The sequence below is a fragment of the Saccostrea echinata genome, unplaced genomic scaffold (assembly GCF_033153115.1).
Source record: "Saccostrea echinata isolate AGI-Se365-2 ecotype Australia unplaced genomic scaffold, CSIRO_AGI_Sech_v1 ptg000041l, whole genome shotgun sequence".
In the NCBI taxonomy this organism is placed as follows: domain Eukaryota; kingdom Metazoa; phylum Mollusca; class Bivalvia; order Ostreida; family Ostreidae; genus Saccostrea; species Saccostrea echinata.
In genome coordinates this window covers 195,834-217,235 of record NW_026889790.1, presented here as the reverse complement: position 1 = coordinate 217,235, position 21,402 = coordinate 195,834, and the positions used below count along the sequence as shown (strand labels likewise).

Genomic DNA, 21,402 nt, shown 5'->3' with positions numbered 1-21,402 from the left:
ATTAACTACCTCAACAGCACCATAAACTTTAAGTCATATGAACTTGTACTTTCATCTACATGTATACCAGTAATTTTTTTAAATAAATTTAAAGTCGGATATATTTGATTGACAAATTATATCATCTTCCATTGCTGGGTGAATCTTCGAATGGATAATAATGTATCTGCATGTTAAAACCTTTAATTGTATCAAGTTCTAGAGAATATGAAAGGAATATGATAATTCATGAGAAACATTTATACATTTGTTATACATATAGCATTCTATTATGATTCATATGTTTTGAAGAAAGAGAAAAATTAACTTTTTGTTATCTGTACAATTCTTATACAGGGTGGAGTACGAATCTGTGGCTTATTATATATAATCTTACAGACATAAACGTTTATTACATAACAAGTAGGTGGCATTATCTGGGTTATAAAGGATGAGGTGAATTTACCTATCAAATCTGTCTTCCTCCCATTTTAAATGAATATCATCATGCATTATGGATCATAAAGTACCATTTTAATCTGTTCACAACCATTATGGAGAATGCCAACGCTAACAATAATATATTCACATCACAAACACACAGACGCAATAAACGTTCCTTGTCACAACACTTAATTGTAAACACTTCAAATATGGCATATAAATATTCTTTTTTTCCTTATTGAGCAAAAAAAAAATATTTAAAAGCAAAAAATTATGATACAACGACAAAAACAATGATTAGTCATACCTTTGCCTTGGAAAATGAAAATAACAGATAAATATTGTCATATTATTTTCATTGTACTTGAATTTTATATATGTATGTATATCATCATTTCATTTCAAAATAATACCTTGTACATCTCTCATGGTTTCCAGCTAACACAGATTGTGAGGTCAAACATCAACTAAAGATTCTTAACACAAAATAACTGGAAGACAATCCGACTTAGGCAAATTCCATCCAAATTATCCAAGCTAATTAGAATGAGATGAAAGTTCCAAAACTCTTTAAGAATTTCTCTTGATAACCAACTTTTTTCACCAAAATTTCAAACTTACATTCTGCAAGGCATGGATATTCCCAATGGTCAGGCCCTGCACATTCCCTTCACTTTTACACCGTTTAATTCTGGGGCGAGGTGATTTGGGATAATTCATTGTAATGCATCCAAGAATACAAATGGCTATTCACTGGTCAATAAAAAAAGGTAGCCCCATCTACCACACAGTGAGCATATCAATGCTCGGGAAACTGGGCACATTATCATCAGATCATCAGGAGGTACTAAGAGAAAAATGGCAGAGATTTTGGCCATGTGCCTCCGATACTTATACCTTGTCATAGTACCAAAGGGATTCCTCTGACATCCCCTCATCACTGTCACAAATGATTGGAAGACCCCTACCTGTACATCCAAAAATAAGTTCCAAGGTCTAGAAGTGGGTCCTACTTTATAACACAATTACCTGCTCCTGCAGATTTACAAATCTATAGAACTGCAGCAATAAAATTATCACCAATTTTCTTTTCCTTGTTGAATTCCATTGATTAGTTTTCTTTATTGATCCTTAAAGATGCTTATATTTTATGCCTTTTGAACATTCAGACAAAAAAGATGTCTGAGCTAATAATGCCAAATATAAACCCTTTTTAATGACATGTGTCTCTTACAATAATAAGTATTGAATCCACGGTAAAAATTTAACCCCAGAAAAAAAAAATGATCAAAGCATTCATTAAGTTTGAAATATACCTGTATAAAGATAATCCAATTTCAATTTTCCCCCAAAACAAAATTTGCTTTTAAACTTTTTCTCAGTGTGATGGTATCATAAATATAAAGAATATAAAGGATGGAGAAGCTGTTATTGAAGCTAGATTTATCACCTATCTTAAGGTACAGCTAACAATCAACCCATCTCCTGGGTCCATGCCCACATAACCTGCTTTATGATTGGCCAAAAATCAATACATATCATAATAATCAATAATAATCCCCCCATAAAACAGAGCGCCTGCTTATCTTCTACATCAGGAAATACATAAAGAAGTTCTGAGATATTTCACCAATCTTACAGATATTGAGGCTGTACAGAGTTTTGTACAGGAGATAAAGTATACCTAGTAGAGCCAATAGAAGCAAAGAGGTTTCCAAATTTATGCCTTATTTCACATCTAAAGTATCTAGCTGTACATTCTACAAGAGGTGGACAAGATTGGTAGATGAGAACTGATATCAATCTTGATATAGAAAGATGTTATAGGCAGGAAAATAATTCTACTGGTACATACTTACATGTTAATCAAACAGTACACAGATTAGCAGAACATGTTTTGTACCAATAAACATAAACGTAAGGGGTAACATACAAGGACTAGAGAACTAGAGAATATTTTACAGAAGGAACAGAGAGACAGAGATATGTTGACAACTAAATTACACTGACAACAATAGACAGAAATTACAGGGACAACTAAAATATATTTAACTAACAACTAAAGAGAAAAAAATCTAAAAAATAAAATTGATAAGTATAGACAGAAATGCATGTAACACAGATAACTAAAAATAGATTTAACAGACAACTAAAGGTAATCTTACAGATATTGCACTGACAACTAGAAACATATATTACATTGACAACTAGTGACAAATATCACATTGATAACTGGAGACAGATATTACATTGACAACTAGTGACAGATATTACACTGACAACTAGAGACAGATATTACACTGACAGATATTACACTGACAACTAGAGACAGATATTACACTGACAACTACAGACAGATATCACACTGACAACTAGAGACAGATATCAAATTGATGACTGGAGACAGATGTTACACTGACAACTAGAGACAGACATCACATTGACACATATTATATTAACAACTAAAGACAGATATCATACTGACAACTTAAGACAGATATCACACTGACAACTAAAGACAGATATCACACTGACAACTAGAGACAAATATCACATTGACAACTACAGGCAAATATAACATTGACAACTAGACACAAATATTACAACTAGAGAAACTCATAACATTGACAAATAGAGAATGATAATATATCAACAACAAGACACAGATATTACACTGACAACTATAGACAGGTGACACATTGACAACTAGAAACAGATATAAAATAGACAAATAGAGAAAGATATTACATCAACAACTAGAGACAGGTAATACACCGACAACTCTATGCAGATATCACATTGGAAACTATAGACAGGTATTACACTGACAACTAGAGACAAATATTACCACTAGAGAAACACATAACATTGACAAATAGAGAATGATAATATATCAACAACAAGACACAGATATTACAATGACAACTAAACCACATATTACACTGGTGACTAGAGACAACATTGACAACTAGAAACAGATATCATAATCACAATTAGAGACAGACACCACATTAACAATGCAGACAGATATTACATCAACAATTACAGACAAACCTAGAGACATATATTAAAATAACAATTAAGAATACTGAGAGATAATTCACTGAGAGCTTGAGAGAAATATTGCATAGATAATTACACTACAAGATTAGAGCAAAAGGTACTGATAGCTAGCAAAAAGGCATTGAAAACTCTGATATTCAGAACAGTAGATATATCTGTTAGATCAAGCATTCATTCAAAATAGAAATACAAATGCACCTACATATTATACATTTTTACTGACACTTTGATTATGTATGCCAACAACAAATCAACACCAATGGTCAACCACAACATTTCTATTGCACAAATTCAAATACTGATGACTCAAAAGGAGGTAAAAAAGATGTATTGTGACCTTGAGAATGTCCTTCAAACTTTGGAGATCTTGTGTTTTTGTGGGAGGGCGTGTTTATGTATTGAACATGTTATCTGTTTTTTTATAAAGACAAATTGTCTGCCTCCAGCTGTGTAAACCATCACTTTACTGATGTTCTCAAACATTTATACAAAAAGTTCACCAGGGAAATGAAGACCCTCTCTTCCTATCTTTTTCATGGCCATTATGAAAAATTACAAAACCATGATTTTTGATATTAACATCTTTTTAAAATTCAAATCATTATATAAAGGTGTGAATGCAATAATCAAAAGATATATCTCCAAGGAAATAAAGATTTTACAAAATATTTAATTATATTTGTTGGCAAGTCATTTTTTGTGCAAATTTCAGACTGTGCACACTTCAGTTAAAAGTCAAAATAAAGGAAGAAATTCTTTTTATCTAATTTGATGCTCTCCTTATATTTGTATGTAACATAAGATAATGGGTTTCAGCACAGACTAGACTTCTTCTCTGACCTTGACACTTTTTGCTGACACTAGATTATACATTGTTCCCTAAATGCTATCATCTAGATTTACTTACATCTAATAAAAGTCGTACAACTTCTATTTTTCCGCAGAGAGCAGCTTCATGGAGTGATGTTCCCTTCAGTGTACTTCTATTGATGTTAACACCTGCTTGTAGCAGAAGTCTACAATATAATGTCATATAGAAATACAAATACAGTTGAACTTCAGTATCTCAAACATTGCTATCTAGAATACTAGGGATATGTCGAAATGATTTGAAAGTCCCAACCACTTATTCTTTAAGTATTTTACCCCGATATCTCAAATCCTCCGATATCTGTAAGTTTCTTTCTTGGTCCCATCAAGTTTGAGATAACAAGATTTGACTGTATAAAATTTATTTAGAATTTGTGATTTTCTATTAGAGCAAGATTGATAATTTCACTGATATGATTTTTAAGGCATTTAAGAGTTAAATTAAAATTTACAATATACTGGGGTAGCACAATGTAAAATTTTAAAAATATATATATAGTACAAAGAGTAACCTAATAATAGTAGACAAGAGATGATAACAGGGACCACAAGTCAAACACTTGACCTAACCTATTGCCATCAACTTACAGCCTCAGACAACAATGTAGTCTCTGGTCTGACAAAAATATCATTTTTATTTTGACATCTACTTGAAACTATTGTAAAGCAGATTTCACTTTATCTCAAGTCTAATATTGGAGTTTTTACCTTCATTATTTCAACTGTACAGACCTACATGAAGCTGTCTACAAAAAAACCCTACAAATTTCCAGAAATTTCACAATAAAACAGTCATGTTGGCTGTAAAACTTGAAACCCTCTGTCATCCCTTCCAACCCTGTGTAATCTCCAGTCATGTAAGCTGCTGTTATTGTTTAATAAAAACTTATTAGTGAGAGCACACAGCTTACATTTTTATTTCTATAGGAGAAAAAATAAATTGCTTGGTAAAATATTTATGTAACATCAATACTTTTTTGTACAATTAATTTATGTTTTTCCAGTATTTTTACTTTAGCTAAGATAACACACATCTCTTATTTCTGGTTTTGAACTTTATATTTTATAATGACTGTTTCAGCATACGCTTCATTTTTTTCACCTCTTTGGTAAATATTATACATTTATTGACTGGGTTTGAGGGCAACATGCGTTTTGTTGGACCCAAGAACCAAACTGTTTGCCTGAGGCTGTTAGGCCGAAAACAAACAGTTTGGTTCGAGGGGTCTACAAAACGCATTTTGCCAGAGAATACAGTCAATAAATGTTTTGTTTACCTTTTATTTTTTTGACATACATGTATCTTGTGCTGGCTTCCATGATGTAAATTTCCTTTACCTGCACTAAAACTCGATCAGTTTTGTCACTGTCGAACACCAACAAATGCAAATAACATTTAGCTAATCCCGCCCCCAGTGTGATGTAAGCGGTCCAATATCTCATCAACAGGTCCAATATTTCACACTGCGGTCAAACATCGAATTTTTTATGACCGCTCAGTAAAACATTGGAAATTTTAGACTTCTTTTTAGTATAGATTTAAATAGGAACCAATTTTTAAAGGTATAACAATATGAATTGCTTTAAATTTTCTGTCAGTGACAGTGTCAGTTAAACAAGTTGTTCATTTATGCATTTAGCAAACAATCTCATTGTACCCTATCATATCTGACTGATGTACAGATGTACATGTGCAAGTATTATCATTTTAAACATTTTGAATTTATATATACAATGTATTATTGTGTCCATTTTACTAGTATAGTAAATGTATATGTATATTTACCGTATAATTTCAATGTGTCCATTTTTAGCGGCCAGATGTAGGGGAGTGGTCCCGTTTTCATCTACAAGATCTTCAGGGCTATCCATCAATAGTGAGGCACACAGATTACTCCGGAGCAACAAGTCTACAACCTACAACATGGGAGGTCAAATTATACCAACTCTAAATATGTCTTATTTCTAATGTCAAGAATTTCTCCAATCAAAAGAAATCGATCTGCAGTTTTTGATTTCTTAAAAGAACATAATTATGATATCTAACAAATACTGTGTCATATCATGAGGATTTTTGACAAAAAATAATTTGATTGCATGCTTTACAAATTGTTTGAAATATTCTGAAGACCTGAACTTTATTACTGGGAAATCACCGATACAAAGTAGATGAAATGACTAGTCTACCAATATGCTGCAGATAATCAGTGGTCAAAGGGTGATAACTTCACAAAATGTGAAACTTAAATAAAATCAAAGATAAATGAATTTTTATGACAGTAAAAAGTGACAAGTAATTCCCTACCCTGTATCTTCCGAATTCACAGGCAAGGTCTAGTGGAGTTTTCTTGTCCTTATTTTGCATGGTGGGAGAGGAGTTGTGAAGTACCAAAAGATTCACCTGTATAAACAAGAAAACAAGAGTTATCTCTCTTTACATTATTTTGCATCTCTCAGAATTTCTGTTTAATGTTATAATAAATTGAAATTCTACAAATGATTAAAACACATTTCAAAATAAATACTTTAAAAAAATCATATTGTCTATTTTAAATTAATAATCAGAGCTTGATTTAGAATACTGCGCATGCATCTTTACGAAGCTTCAGTTTCTGAACCATTATCTCAAAAAAGAAATTCTTCGGTATGAATACGATACAGGACTGTGAGCTTAGTCAATGTATTTGTAACATGTGGACGTGATCTATGAATGAGCTCTGAATGACACTTAATACACAACTGGGTATTTGTCCCCTCTTTCACTTCATCTATAATCACTGCAACAAAGGACCATCTTTAGCAGAGATAAGTGAACTCCGATTACACACCTCTGGTTATTGTCTCTGAAATACCTGTGCTCGCTCAGGTACAAAATTAGGTCAACAGTCCCTAACTCACCTAAATCGCTAGAATAATAATTTTTATTCTATAACAAAACAATAACACCAACACATTTTTTTCTGCTGATTTAGCACAGACTTGTCTCGGAGTGTCAGGTATAAACAGTTTAAAAACACACCTGAATAGGCTACTGTGTAAAATACAGAAGTAAAATTTCTTGTTTTTTTGTGTCAATGTTTTCAAAGAAATATGCTATAATAGACATACATAAAAAAGATGTTACATTTGTTTCATTAATGAAGAATTGTACAGATCTATAATCGTTACTCAGGGATTATTACAATTCTTGTTATCTCCTGTGTTGTAAAGTCAATGTAATAACTGAATTCTGTTACTACTATCTCAGTTGTTTTGTTACCTTTTATTATTGATCACAAAAGAACAAAATTGACATTGACCAATTATCTCTTTTACAAGTTGACACAAAGCCGTGTACAAAAGCAGAGTCTGTGGGTAGTCTTTATGTACCCATCCCAGAAGGAGGAACTGACAATGTGAGAGGGGACAGATGTCCATGGTTTTTGCATCTTTTGGTGTACTTGAAACAGTAGAATATGTGTCATGACATAAACAGTTTCTCCTCTTTACACCACAAGTTCTCTACGCGGACTGGTACCCCAGCGAATCACTGAATCGTAGAACCGATTCAGCCTTGATCAAATGATTTACTATCTTAGGATTTCAACCCCTGGTGGCAAAAAATTTGATCGATTGCATTATTTGGTTTACTATCAGTATTTAATACAACATTTGATATCCTGTCATTAAAATGATTTAGGTTCAACATAGAGAATGGGGAGTTTGTTAGAAAACAATTCCAGCTTATGGTACAAAAACCTTACCTAAAACGAAGATTTAAAAAAAAAAATGCTTTGTGAATTGTACGTTGTACATCATATTTAAAAGAGCTTGTCTGATGACTTATAATATAAATTTACTATTAAATAATTATGTAATACCATACAATTTTTTTTTAAAAAGACATGACCCATTAAATATCTTTTTCAAAATGCTGTTTTCAAAAAGACTTTCAGATATTATATAAAACCAAGGCTAAAAAAATTAGTATGACACATCATATTTGGCAAATGCAGACTGAAACTACCATTCCTATAAATATCTAATAGTGCCCATACTTCTTTCCCTCTGAAAGTTAATATTTACATGTCTTATGTACTTAAAATGGGCTGAACAGTTGTACAAAGATCTCAAACTTATCGGGTATCAATATAACAAAAGATTGATTGAAATCTACTTTGAAAGAATGGCAAAAGGTCACAGGCGGAAACCAGGACGAAGAATTTTCTCTTTCTGCGGGACTGAGCGTATCGAAGACTAGAGACGTTTGTATCATCCTTTCCGTAATCTCTTTGAAATCTTTTACATAGAAAGTTTGAAGGGTGTATCGCCATATGAAGTTTTTGTTAGCTATACCTTGCATAGACACAGAGAATTGTTAAGCTTCAAAGCAAATACATTTTCATTTCTGCTATGACTTGTAAATATGACTTGTGTGACAGAGGTTAACCATAACTGGTGACTGCTCATTTTGAAGTACTATCTAATACCAAACAGAACAAAACCTGCAGAATATTCCATATCAATCATTCTCTTATCATTTGGTATTATTTATCAATTGAAATTCAAGTGGATTTGTGAAAGATTGAAATCAAAATGTACTTTACATTTCTATACGGATTCAATTTATACACCAGAAATAGCCATTTAATAATTACACCCACTCCCTTTTTTCTCACCACAAAAAGGAAAATCCCTCAGAGCAAATATTTGTTGTTCTACAAACTTCTTAAACCGTTTTAATCCCATACATTTATAATGGCCAAGAATGACCAAAATTGTTCTGAACATTATACTTGAGCATCATTGCATACCATAACCTATAGAAAGAGTTGTATGTTCTAAACTTATTTTTTCCCTAGACTAAATAACTAGAAATAATTCAACATATATTTCTAGTCCAATTTTTATGTTACGCTCAAATAATTTCATTTGAAGAGGGATGGTTTTTAAAAGAGGAATACCTACACAACTCTAAAAACATTTTTGTTAAGCTAAAATCTGTTTCCTTTTTCATGTGTGTGATTTTCTTGACCTGATTTTGTGGTGATTTTATTTAAAAAAAAAATGGTGTTGATTAGAATTTTTGGTAAAATTTTGTCAAAAATGAGTTTTATTTTATTGAACAAAATTTTATCCCTAATATATGTTTCTGCTTCTATGTTTTTTAGGTACTATACACACTCTCACATTTAAGAATAATCAGTATCTCTAGAGATACCACTGCATCAACGCTTAACTTACCACATCAAAATGTCCATGCTGACAGGCCAGGTGTAGGGGGGTGTTTCCATCCTGGGAGACCTCGTTTACTGGGGATTTCCACTGGAGGAGGGTGTGGACAGGATCGGACATTCCCTGCCATGCCGCATAGTGGAGTGCTAACATACCTATAAAATATGTGTACTCATAAAAGATCAAAATGATAACAGTAATTAAAAACAAAAGATCCATGGATAATAATTATTTCATAGGTCACCTTTCTCTCCCTGATAAATAAATATGTATATTATGAAATCTCTATTACAGTCATCAATTATCAAATTCCATGATTTCACCAATTTTACTTCACAGTATAATAGGGCTTGATGTCAAGTTTACAAATTGTGGTCATCTTTTCTTCAGAAGTTTATACATAATCTGACCCCCTATTGCTGCCCCACCCCAGCCCAGGGGATAAGATTTGAACAAATTTGAATTTACACTATTTAATGATGCTCTTATTTAAAACGACACACACTGTGTCCCAAATCTTGTCTTTCTTAGTTCAAAGGTTCTTCAGATGAAGAAGAAAATTACAGCAAAGAATCAGTACTACTGGTCTCTGTTTGTGATATTCAGACTCAGACAGCACGGCTTTCAAATAAAAATTAAATTGTATACTATTTTATGTGACCTGTCTCTGATTTATTGATACTGGCAGTAGACTATGGTCATGTAAGGACAGGGCCAGGTATTTCAAGGCTTATTCCACTTTAATCCTGGCACATAATCTTTCAATACACCCTTACAAGACTGCCATTCAAACATTCAATCTTTGTTTTACATGGCTACAGATTACAATCAATACTGTATATCTACAATGACCTTCATATCTATTATACAGGATTACAAATATAAAACCCACCCAATTCAAGCTAATTTTCAATGGAATCATGTCATATTCATAACTTAAGACCGGAGAGGAATGCTAAGTGCGGGATCAGAGGGGGCTCGGACAATAGTTACAGAATTAAAGTTGTAGAAAGTATTATACACACTATTACACACTTTCTCATGATAAAATGAATCATTCAGTTACGACTAGGCCCTCAGGAATACCCTAAGTTTGACTTCATTAAAACTGGCCCTTATGAATACCTATGGCTTAGCTCCATTGTGCTTGCCATTGGGTAAATATAAAGTACATGAATCATGGTTTACAAGGCTTTTATTTTATCTACATACAATCATTAATTCTTACACACCTCAGGAAAAACTTCCATCTTTCATATTTGTAAAACAAGATCAAAAACATGTTTGAAAACATTTTTTTTTAGTTCGTATTTTCAATTCATTTTATCAGCTGCCTCTGGTATAACCATAGCAGGCAGACTTTAAGGTGTTAATACATGTAATTAAGTACATACATAAATACACATATTGAAGTCCACACAATGCAGGAGATAATTAACAGCAAACTTCTCTCAACCCATTAACAATCACAACTTAATTTTGTAACTTTTCCTTTTCATATAGTAGGTGAAGTTGTGATGTTTATATCTCCCTGAGAAAAGAGACCATATGTATATTTATAGGCCGAGACATATTTATGTTAGTTTTAACGTCTTTTGTCGAGGTGCTTGGTCGGCAGGGAAAAGAAACCTACATGCTAAAAGCTTTTTACAAGCACATAAACATGGGAATTTCGGCACAATTACATATCCAGCATGAATCATTTAAACTTTCCGTTTTTATATGGTGATGAGGTGTTCCATTGTCATCAGTGTAAATATAAAAACATGCTGTCATTCCAGTAACATAATTAACAACTGTCATTAAATTTCTAAATAGATATCTCTTTTTTACGTGCATGTCCTCAGTTCTGTTTAATTTTCTACTATTATCAAATGTGAATCATCGTTTTCTGACCATTTAGGTACATAGATAATCAGACTGGTTTAATGCACATCCACATGATGTTTCCGTCAATGTTAAACCTTCATTCCCTTGACCCATTGATCTGCGTACAGACAATATCTCTTCTGAAGGTTATTTTATGGCCCTTACATTTGTCAAAAAAATACAAATTCTCCTGGTAATTAATGACCCACTACATTGATTCCTGTGAAGAGAGGAATGATTTTTTAAAAATTTATATACATTGCAAATATGCCCTTAGTCTGTTCCTTTCACAAATTTTGACCCCACAACTACATACACCTGGTTCAAATTAACCCATATACTGCATAAATTTTAAAAGAATTTTGTTTTTTATTGATGCAAAAAAGAGATATACTTCATGTAATTTTTTTTAATATCTTGTTTAACAATTATGAGGTCAGATTAACAATCTTTGAGTAATGAGTGAAGTTGCACCATTTTTTCCCCCTTTGTTTTGGCTTTGACACAGGAGTGTACTCAATAAAAATGCTCCATAGATCATGAATCTTGTCATGTCTGATCAAATTTCACATTTCCTTTTTCATTTGTAAGAATATCCAGTTGAATTTCAATAGCAGGGATTAGTCTGGTTTTGTGGAAGGTGTGCCCTAAGACACTGACAAAGCTATATGACAGTTGGCTTGATGTTTTAATCTCTCTCCTATGACCATGATGACAAAACTAAACTCATTCACAATAGTGCATTTCTGATTTCAATCAATTGTTAAAAAAATAAATAAATTCCTTAATAATGATTTTGCCACAGCTTTTCTTCAAGTGGGAATAAAAAAGCATGATATATTGCATCATTATTCATCGATTCTGAGTTTTTGTTCAAAATTGCAATAACTGTGTGAAGACAATTTAAGATGCATCAATGAATTTTCTCATTTTTTCCCCTTTAAAACAGGGGTAAAAAACAGGTACATGTGTATTGACACAATGGCAGTGTTGCCAAATCAGGGTAGAGCTTTTTTGAGGAGATAACATCACAAAATATTTAGTCTGTTTAACATTACAACATAGGCACTGACCCTGGACATCTTTATCTCTTCTCAAACACCGACAAAAAAATGTGGACACATGAATCAATAGCATTCAATCAGTGTTCCAAACAAAGAGTCGGCATTCCTGTGATTCCGAAGAAACTCTATTAACCCTCTTAAAAAAATCTCAACTCGAGCAAAACATGAAGGTTAAATAACAAAGAGTCTAACGCACTTTGCAGCAAGGCTCTGTTCTTCTCTCAGCAAGACACTGCAGTATCATAGTCTAAAATAGGTGTAATGTTTAGGTTTGCACCTTGATGTGAAAGTGCAAGGAGTGAAAACTCCACCCAACTTCATATTTTTGTAATTTTTTTTTAATGTCCGCATTTTTCTGTCTCCAACAAGATAAACCTTCTTGTCTTTCAATAAAGAAGTCATGAGTTATAGGAGAAAAATTGTGTAGGTATTGAATTTAAGATTGTCTCCATCATTCTTAAAAATATAGTTAAACTGGGTTACAAGTAAGTCACTGGAACCTCATATTTCGCTTCCTTTTAACTGAGATTCTTTACATCAATATAAAAAATATAGTGAAAAGTCTTCTAAGGTGTTCCTAAAAAATCGTTATAACCAAGATTTCCTTATCAGCAAGTTCTTTTTAACCAAGATTTACTGTACTCTTATACCAAGTTTAAAGCAACGTCATGAGAAAGTGATCCTCAATGCTCTGTAGGTGATCTCCACTGTAGACATAATGAAATGAAAGTCTAAACTTTATGGTCTACAACTATTTAAAATGTGTTTACTTTAAAAATACCAACAAGCACTTAATTTTTTTTCTCCACTTGAAAACCTATTATGTAATGTTCAATCCCCTGTGTCCCACCATGGAGATTATTTATCTATCTAACCTTGAAGGGAAAAAAAAAGACTTCATTTCTATTCATGAGGATTACCAAGGACATAGAAACTTTAAAACATGAAACTCAGATCCTTCACACAATCTTCATTGAACCAAACAACCCCCTTTCAGTTCTAGTAATTATTTGCTATGTACTTCTGAATTCCTTTCAACGTATTCTTACAGTCATAAACATAACAAAAAACAACCACAAACCATGCATTTATATGTGCATAACTTTTCCCCCTCATATAAAAATCAGCCCATATTTTTTTTTTGGCAGCAGGTACCGTTCTTATTTTCCTATTTGTTCTGGGTTCCTTCATTTTTTGCTGGGTGTTTTACCATTTCTTTTAACTTCAGTTCTGCGATTCTCCTTAAGTTTCGATAATTACCAGACATTATATGCTTCTTGAGTGATTTTGTTTTTACTTTGCACATAACTGCATGTGTGGCACTGACAAGTGTTCTTCTTGCCATCAAGTTTTCAGCTTCACCCTTTATAATGGCAGTCAACTGTGCATCTTATCTTTACAGGATTTACTGACAAATCTTTGTTACAGCCTTAATTGTTACCCAAAAACCAGCAGCATCTGTTTTTAAGCCATTATTCATTTTGAAGATCCCCTCGACTAATCTCCGAGCCAGAATGATGTTCTCATTTATTCAGATGAGGATTAATGTTCTCACAAGTCTGCTTGTAAATATTAAAAGCTCATCTGATGAATCACAAAAGTTACATTACATTAAAATACTTGGTAGACAATTTACAGGTCTTGAAATCTTCTTTTACTAAATATAAACAATGTATCTTCGTGGATTGTAAGGGACATTAGACAATCATGTTAAAGTAACTCAGACTCCATTTCTAGTTCCCGACCCACCACACTTCATCTTCTACGAGGGTATAAAATAAAAATTTAACTGTACAGGAGGCACTAAAATGATGTCTGAATAGCGTTCTTGGTCTCGTTTGCTAATTTTTGGACTTCTTAAATGTTTTAATATACACTATAGCTTGTAATGCTATTCCCTCACTTCAGTCATATGTTTGGTTACATGTTCAAATCTTTTTAGTTCACTTGTAAAATATCAATTTGTATTGTATTATGTCTCAATAGTCAACAAATATTGACTGTCAATGGCATTATTGCTATTGGTTGGACATCAATTATGGTAAATATGACAAATAGGTGTAGACGTAAGTCTATCGTCACCAATCCATCGTTTATCAGTCTTACCTTTATTGTCATGGATACTGACGTCGGCGTGACACTCCAGCAACATTTGCATCATCTCAACATTCCCCATTAAGGAGGCCTGGTGCAGAGCTGACATTCTACAAAAACAAGGATCAGCACAGATTGTCAAACGCATCAAACTATTATTGATGTTAGCATGGCAAAAAAAAAAAATTCAATAATAAACATCAATGTGTATATGTATGTACAATGATTTTACAAAATGCAGAAAAGCTTTAAAAATTTAAAATTAGATGTGTCAGTGTGACAAGAATGCCCCCGCTGACATGCAAGTTTCAAATATTTGAAAGTCCAAGAGTGTGAAAATAATAGTGGGTAGTCAAGTGTTACAAAAATAGAATATCATATTGCTACATTTATTTTCTGGAATCAATCATCCATACAATATACTTATGCTGCATAAAATGGTGATCACCTACAACCAAAGCAATTAAAAAAGCCAACAACAGTGAATGATTAGAAATTTTCAAATTCAAAGGGTCATAACTTTCATAAAAGTGGGTCAATCAACATGAAACTCAAACTTGATTAGTAAGTCATTAATATCAAGAGACATACTAAATATCATTATCTATAAGCATAGCCAATAAAGTCTGGAAAACAGAAATTTTTAAAGGCTAAGGGCCATAACTTTCATCAAAATGGGTCACAAAACGCAAACTTGATCTGTAAGTCATCAATATCAAGAGACATCATACCAAAAATCAACTCATTTTCTACAAGTATAGCAAAAAAAAGTTCGGAAAACATTGATCATGTTGATTATAAGAAATTTTCAAAACCTGGGCCATAACTTTTGTAAAATAATTCAATCATCACGTAACTTGAACTTGATCTGTAAGTCATCAATATCAAGGAATATACTAAAAATCAGCTCACTGTCTACAGCATACCAAAATTAAGTCTGGAAAACTATGATGGATGACGGAGTGACGGACAGAAAGGGGCAACATTATATGCCCTGGCCATTTCATGGTGGGGCTTAATGAAATCTTAAATATGCTGTTATGAGAGACTGCTTCTTGCAATGTTTCTTCTGTGGCTACATTTTAAAATTGAATCAAATACTTCTACTACATTTTCAAAAAGAACAATGATAGGAAATATAACTACAAGTATAATTTTTCCTAAGTGTTGGTTACAAATTGTAGCATTTTTGTACCTTTTCAGCCTTTTCTATCAACTTAACTTCATCCAAAGTAAATGCTGGTGTACTGTGTAACTCTTCAATATAACACCATGCAGTGGTCAAGACATGTTCAGCTATTCATGAGATTTTCCCTCCAAATTGATTTTTAATCTAGAGATTGTATTTGGACCCGACTTCCTATGGCCTCTTAAGACAAACTCTCTCAGGATCAGAATTAGATTCCTCCATTAATCTCTAATTCGTGACCTTTTCACTCTTGTCTGACCCTATCTTCAGAACTTCATTTCAACCTCAATATCTCAACATTGTGGTCTAGATTCAGTTTTTTGCTATATTTGAATTTGGACTTTCTAACTGGTGAATTAAGAGCCCTTCTTTTTCAATATTTAGAAATGTACAGTTAGAACTGGAGAACCAACTAACTATGACTGTCTTTGAAGTTCAATTATTATTTAATCTAAAAAAAGTCCCTAAAACTTAACAATCACAGGAGTTGCCAAATTATGAAAGAGGCAAATTAAAACAACCACTAAAACTTACTGGTAATACATATAAACATGTAGTTTTAATTAATGTATGTCCAATAACTTTACAATTATCTTCCATATATGCCACTCAACAGAGTTTTAGTAAAATCGTCAATGTACAAAATTACTACAAATGTAAATCTACTGTATACAGGGAATTTTTGTCCCCATTTTATTTTTGCCCCTTTGGCCCTACTCACAGGTGGGCAAATTTAAAATGGGGCAAATTCAAAGTACACAATATAATTTCTTAAACAGAATTGTCATTGGGCAAATTTAAAACAAGGCAAAAAGGTTTGAAAGGGCAAAAATAACATAGGGCAAAAAAATAACCGTTATACAGTATTTTGATGCAGACATTTATAGACATTAAATTCACTTCCTGACAATCATAGCTATCATTTTTATCAGCTGTCTGTCTGTTAAACTTCAAAATCAGGGAGTAATAAGAAAATAAAATAAAACTTATCAATCCATTGGTGCAAACAATGAAATAAGCAATCCATTTACATGTACTAAAACCTTATCAAATATGACTTTGTGATGCCTTCTTTTGATAAAATTTGTCATAACCAGATTAATGAGAACTATTTACACTGGAGGGATATTTAAAAACTCAAAAAATTCACCCCTGGAAGAGTTTTATCTGTTCATCAACAAGATATAAATGTGACTAACTTGACAGTGAAAGTTTTTCTTTATGACCTATTTAAACACAAGCCTGTCCTGCCACAGATTGCCAGTTCGTTAATTTTTGTTGTTGAATTTTCTCCTCCTTAATTTTGGGTGCCATGATGGTATTGTCATGACTGGTATATATACTAATACTATACAAGCAAATTTATAGTTAAGATCTGTGAATAAAATTCTTGGACAAGCCTTGACATGCCATCTCTTTACAGGTATATACATTGTACATATTCATCTCTATTCTGGTAAACTTACATAGATACCCATCTCTATTTCTGGTATACATAATTACATACCAATCTCTTTTCTGGTGTTATACAGACATACCCATCTCTATTCTAGTATACATACATATACACTTCTCTATCCTGGTATAATACATCTATTCTTATATACCAATCTCTATTCTCAGACTGGTATTCATACAGTTATATATATTAATCTCTATTCTAGTATATTTATATAATTTAGAGAGAGAGACAGACAGACAGACAGAGACTGACTCACCCATCTCCATCCTGGTAGTTTATGTTAATTCTTTTGCTGCTCCCTATTAACTCTGAAATATACAAAACAAGGAATGTAATTGATTTTAAGAATTTATTGAGGTTTTCCCTTAAAGACAACTCTTTCTCAACAATGACACTTTTTATTTCTTACAAAGATCTTTCTAATTTTAGGTATCTTAATTTTAAAACTGTTCTATTTTCACTCTTAAATTCCTTTTATTTCCTTAAACTTCGATACAATATCTTAAATTTATCATTAAACATGACCGGAAAAATTTAATCTATATTAATGACAAGATTCAATTAAAAATTCAAGGTTGAATTCATTATCCGAGACATCAGTTTGTCTTTCATTGATGTCTTTTAGCAATCATAAACTATGAAAATTCAATTAAACATTAAAATCAATTAATAAAGATTAACAAGCACTTTGACAACACCTCTGTTTTATGCTACTGTGCACGTAAATTAATAAAGTGCATTATGAAATCTGCACATATTCTAACAGCTATTGACCATTAAATCCTGGGCTCTCTAGAGGTTATTTGTGCATGACTAATTAAGGCTGTAATTAATGATTTCTGATAGACCTGATAAGGTCATTATACACCTCCCAGCATAACTGGCAAACAACCCTGACACATCAAATACTCTCTGCTTAGTCCTGCACGATAAATCAAAATGAAACATGACATCATCTACTGTTCATATTGTCCTAGTGAACACATCATTTTTGATTTAAATTAAATCTAATTGAAACTTGCATGCAATTTCCCAATCTGTTTCAATCATTACCATTAATCAGTGTTATATGAGTGAAAATAAATCATCTTCAATCATTACTTGAGGAATATTATGTACATGTAATAAATTAAAATTCATGTAACCCTTTTATTAAAATTAATAATTAATCAATTAAAAAAAAACCGATCATATCATAAAACCTTCAAATCTAACTAGTGAGCAATATTCAAAATTTTTTTAAAAGTTATATACACAATTTTACTAAGCTTTTAAACTTCCTAAAGGATAAACAAGACCTTCACACTTTTATAAGGTGTTGATCAACCACAAGTTCTTTGAATCTACATATTGCCAAAATATACCCCTTTGCAAGCTGTTGCAACTTTTGTGCTTATGCCAAATTTAATGTTTTATCTTTGTGTTTAATACAGTATAAATCTCTATACACATGTAAGATTAATTGGCAGCTTTAATTACTGACTGCACCTTCACAACACACTTGTCTTCATTAATCAAATACCACACACTATTAAACAGGCACCTTTTTTGCAACAAATAAACAAATTTCAATGACATGGTGTGTAAATTTATCTCAGCAATCTGTTTTTCTTTAGGTATCCACCCATCCTTGAAGGCCCGAATTCTATCCCTGTTCAGTTTGATCTGTGAAATCGGGCGTGAATTCTGGCCTGGGTCAATCATGGCCATTGGCATTTTGTGCAAATTGGTAGGAAAACTTTTAAATAACTTTGGTTTTTTTATGGCCTGTTTATTTTTAGAACATTATCTGTCTAATCTGAGGTGGGTTTTTTTACTTCCAGTATGGTCATTTATTTACCAATAAAAACCCTGTAACCTCACACTACCATGACAAAGCAGGTCTTTATTCCGCATGCCATGTGACATGGGACCGCCATCACAAGGCAATATTCATTTGTAACTGCCTTGCATCATGGTCAAGTTACATGCATTGTGGGTATATAGAGATATAAATCAATTATGCAACAACTGGTCTGCTTTTTTGTGAAGTGTATTGCAGTAAATGTACATTTACCTACAGTTATCCACTTTATGGAAACACTTGAGTAAAAAAAAAGAAAACAACTTGGAATGTTTTAACAATTAAGACTTCTGTCTCTTTTCCACTTTTAAGCTAGGAGATAGCATAATAAAAGTGAAGACTTGAAATGAAATATCAAAGGTTTTAGGATAATGGTTGGAGATAATGGTAATAGACAAAAAACATCATCCATAACTCACCAGAAACTGGGAAGGCAACGAGAGCGAAGATTCTCATAATTAAATCAAATACAGTAAAACAAAGCAACCCTTTGACAAAGCTCAGAAGAAAGTCAAGAAGTGTGCCCTTACATATCGTCTTCATTCCATTATTTAACTGATTGCTACGTGAATACTAATTTTCTCCTTTGATATGTGTTGGCCAGGGTACAAAGTGGTACATTCAACTCATTAGCTGTATCAGCATCCTGATAGTTAGTTTATTAACCAATGTTAAAAAAAGTTACTAAATGTATGTAAATTGATGCTCAATTTAGAACTGACATGTTATGTTATCAGACAAAATTCTACAAGAGCATAATTAGGTGCAGTTCTTATACAACATAATTATGTATGTAAAAAATATTGTGTGATACAAATATCTCCTGTGTAAACTTTACCAACTTTCATAATAGTTTGCATGTGAAGTCACACCATTGCTTTGACAGAGTTAAAGGGATCTGTGTTAGTGTCCTAGAATCAACAAAGTTTAACAAAAAAAACCCCAGTGTATGAAATGTTCACAAGTCTTTATGAAATGTGTTAAGATTTCTATCTCGTAAACACACCAAATCTCATGGTACTGCCCCTGGGTTGTTGTTTTAAGCACTTACGCCAACAAACAAGTCATACCATCTCACAAAATTTTGTCTTGTATCTATTGAATCTAGACTGATATGTAACTGTGTCTCTCTTAATTTTAAGTCCATACTCCATAATGCATGTCTCAGGTTATTTAAAAAAAATGTCAGTATTAATATTATATATGAAATATATCTACTGGTACTGCATCTTCATCTAAGTCTTTGGGAAAATAAAAACCTACTCGGTTCTTTTGATATGTTAATACATTTATTGACTGTTGTCAGGAAATAAAAAAAGAAATGTTTAAATGTTATTCCATTATCTAATTAAATTTCCAAAGTGCTTAAAAGATGCAATACTTATATTTTAGTACATGGGGGTCAAATCAAGGATATAGAGTTACATAATAATGCAACTTTTTAATAATTAATGATACGGGAGTATTTAATTAGAGTGAATAATACTCATGATAGTATTTATATATACGTTTCAAATTCAATATAGGCAATATGAGATACAGTTTTAGATACGCATGATATTCAAGGCATAAAACATGCAAAATTCAAGGAAAAAACGTGAGTAATAATTAAAATTGTCGATTGAAAGACTTAAACTGACAGGTATTATGGTACATACACCGACTGAACTCTACCTATGCACACCTGTGCATTTCACCTGGCAAGACAATCGGATGTACCATAGAACGATACTTACTTTTATTAGATTTTCCTGTTTTGGTCAGTAATTTTTGTAAAACTGGGATATTTCTATCCTTGACAGCTTGAATTAAATCTTGATCCTTCACCATTGTTACAAAGGGAACTAACTCTCAATAGCGTGATTCACCGAAAAAGTAAATATTGCTACGTTCCAACATACACGTGCCATGCCCCGGTGTTTTCACATGTCTGTATGAATTTCACCTAAAATTCCGAAACTATCCTGAGAGAAAAACTTGAGTTCAACATGTTGTAACAAACAACAACGTATGTATCATATAGAACTAGCCTCTAAGAATGTTTTCACCTCATAGACTGTTTTTCCACACCTGACTCGAGTATGACCCTACAAGATTACGCATGCGCAAACTCTCGCAATGCACAAAATGCCGAAATGGTTACAAAATACAAAACTGTGCAGGTCCGTTAGTTTTAATTGTAACAAGAACATAGCATTGAAACATAGTAAGCTTGGCAGTATTCCAACCATTGACCTCTCTTGGTCTCTGAATAACTTTTAATGTACAAAATTGATATATATACTTATTTTTCTCTCATTATTTTTATCTA

The 21,402-nt window shown here is 32.4% G+C and overlaps 1 protein-coding gene across 2 annotated transcripts in view; it reads right to left on the bottom strand.

Moving 5' to 3' along the window:
• LOC133200676 (caskin-2-like) overlaps positions 1–21,162 on the bottom strand; it is a 61,751-nt gene extending 40,589 nt beyond the window's left edge. The window contains exons 1-7 of one of the 2 annotated variants that reach the window (XM_061336440.1): positions 20,828–21,162; positions 17,505–17,556; positions 14,610–14,707; positions 9,580–9,725; positions 6,662–6,757; positions 6,143–6,273; positions 4,394–4,502 (exon numbers count right to left, since the gene is read on the bottom strand). In XM_061336440.1, the coding sequence (XP_061192424.1) occupies positions 4,394–4,502; positions 6,143–6,273; positions 6,662–6,757; positions 9,580–9,725; positions 14,610–14,707; positions 17,505–17,556; positions 20,828–20,921 (726 nt within the window). In that variant the 5' untranslated portion in view covers positions 20,922–21,162. Of the gene's footprint in view, positions 1–1,044; positions 1,179–4,393; positions 4,503–6,142; positions 6,274–6,661; positions 6,758–9,579; positions 9,726–14,609; positions 14,708–17,504; positions 17,557–20,827 lie in introns of those variants that run through there. The other variant, XM_061336441.1, reaches the window with a different exon arrangement.
• Positions 21,163–21,402: the final 240 nt, after the last annotated feature.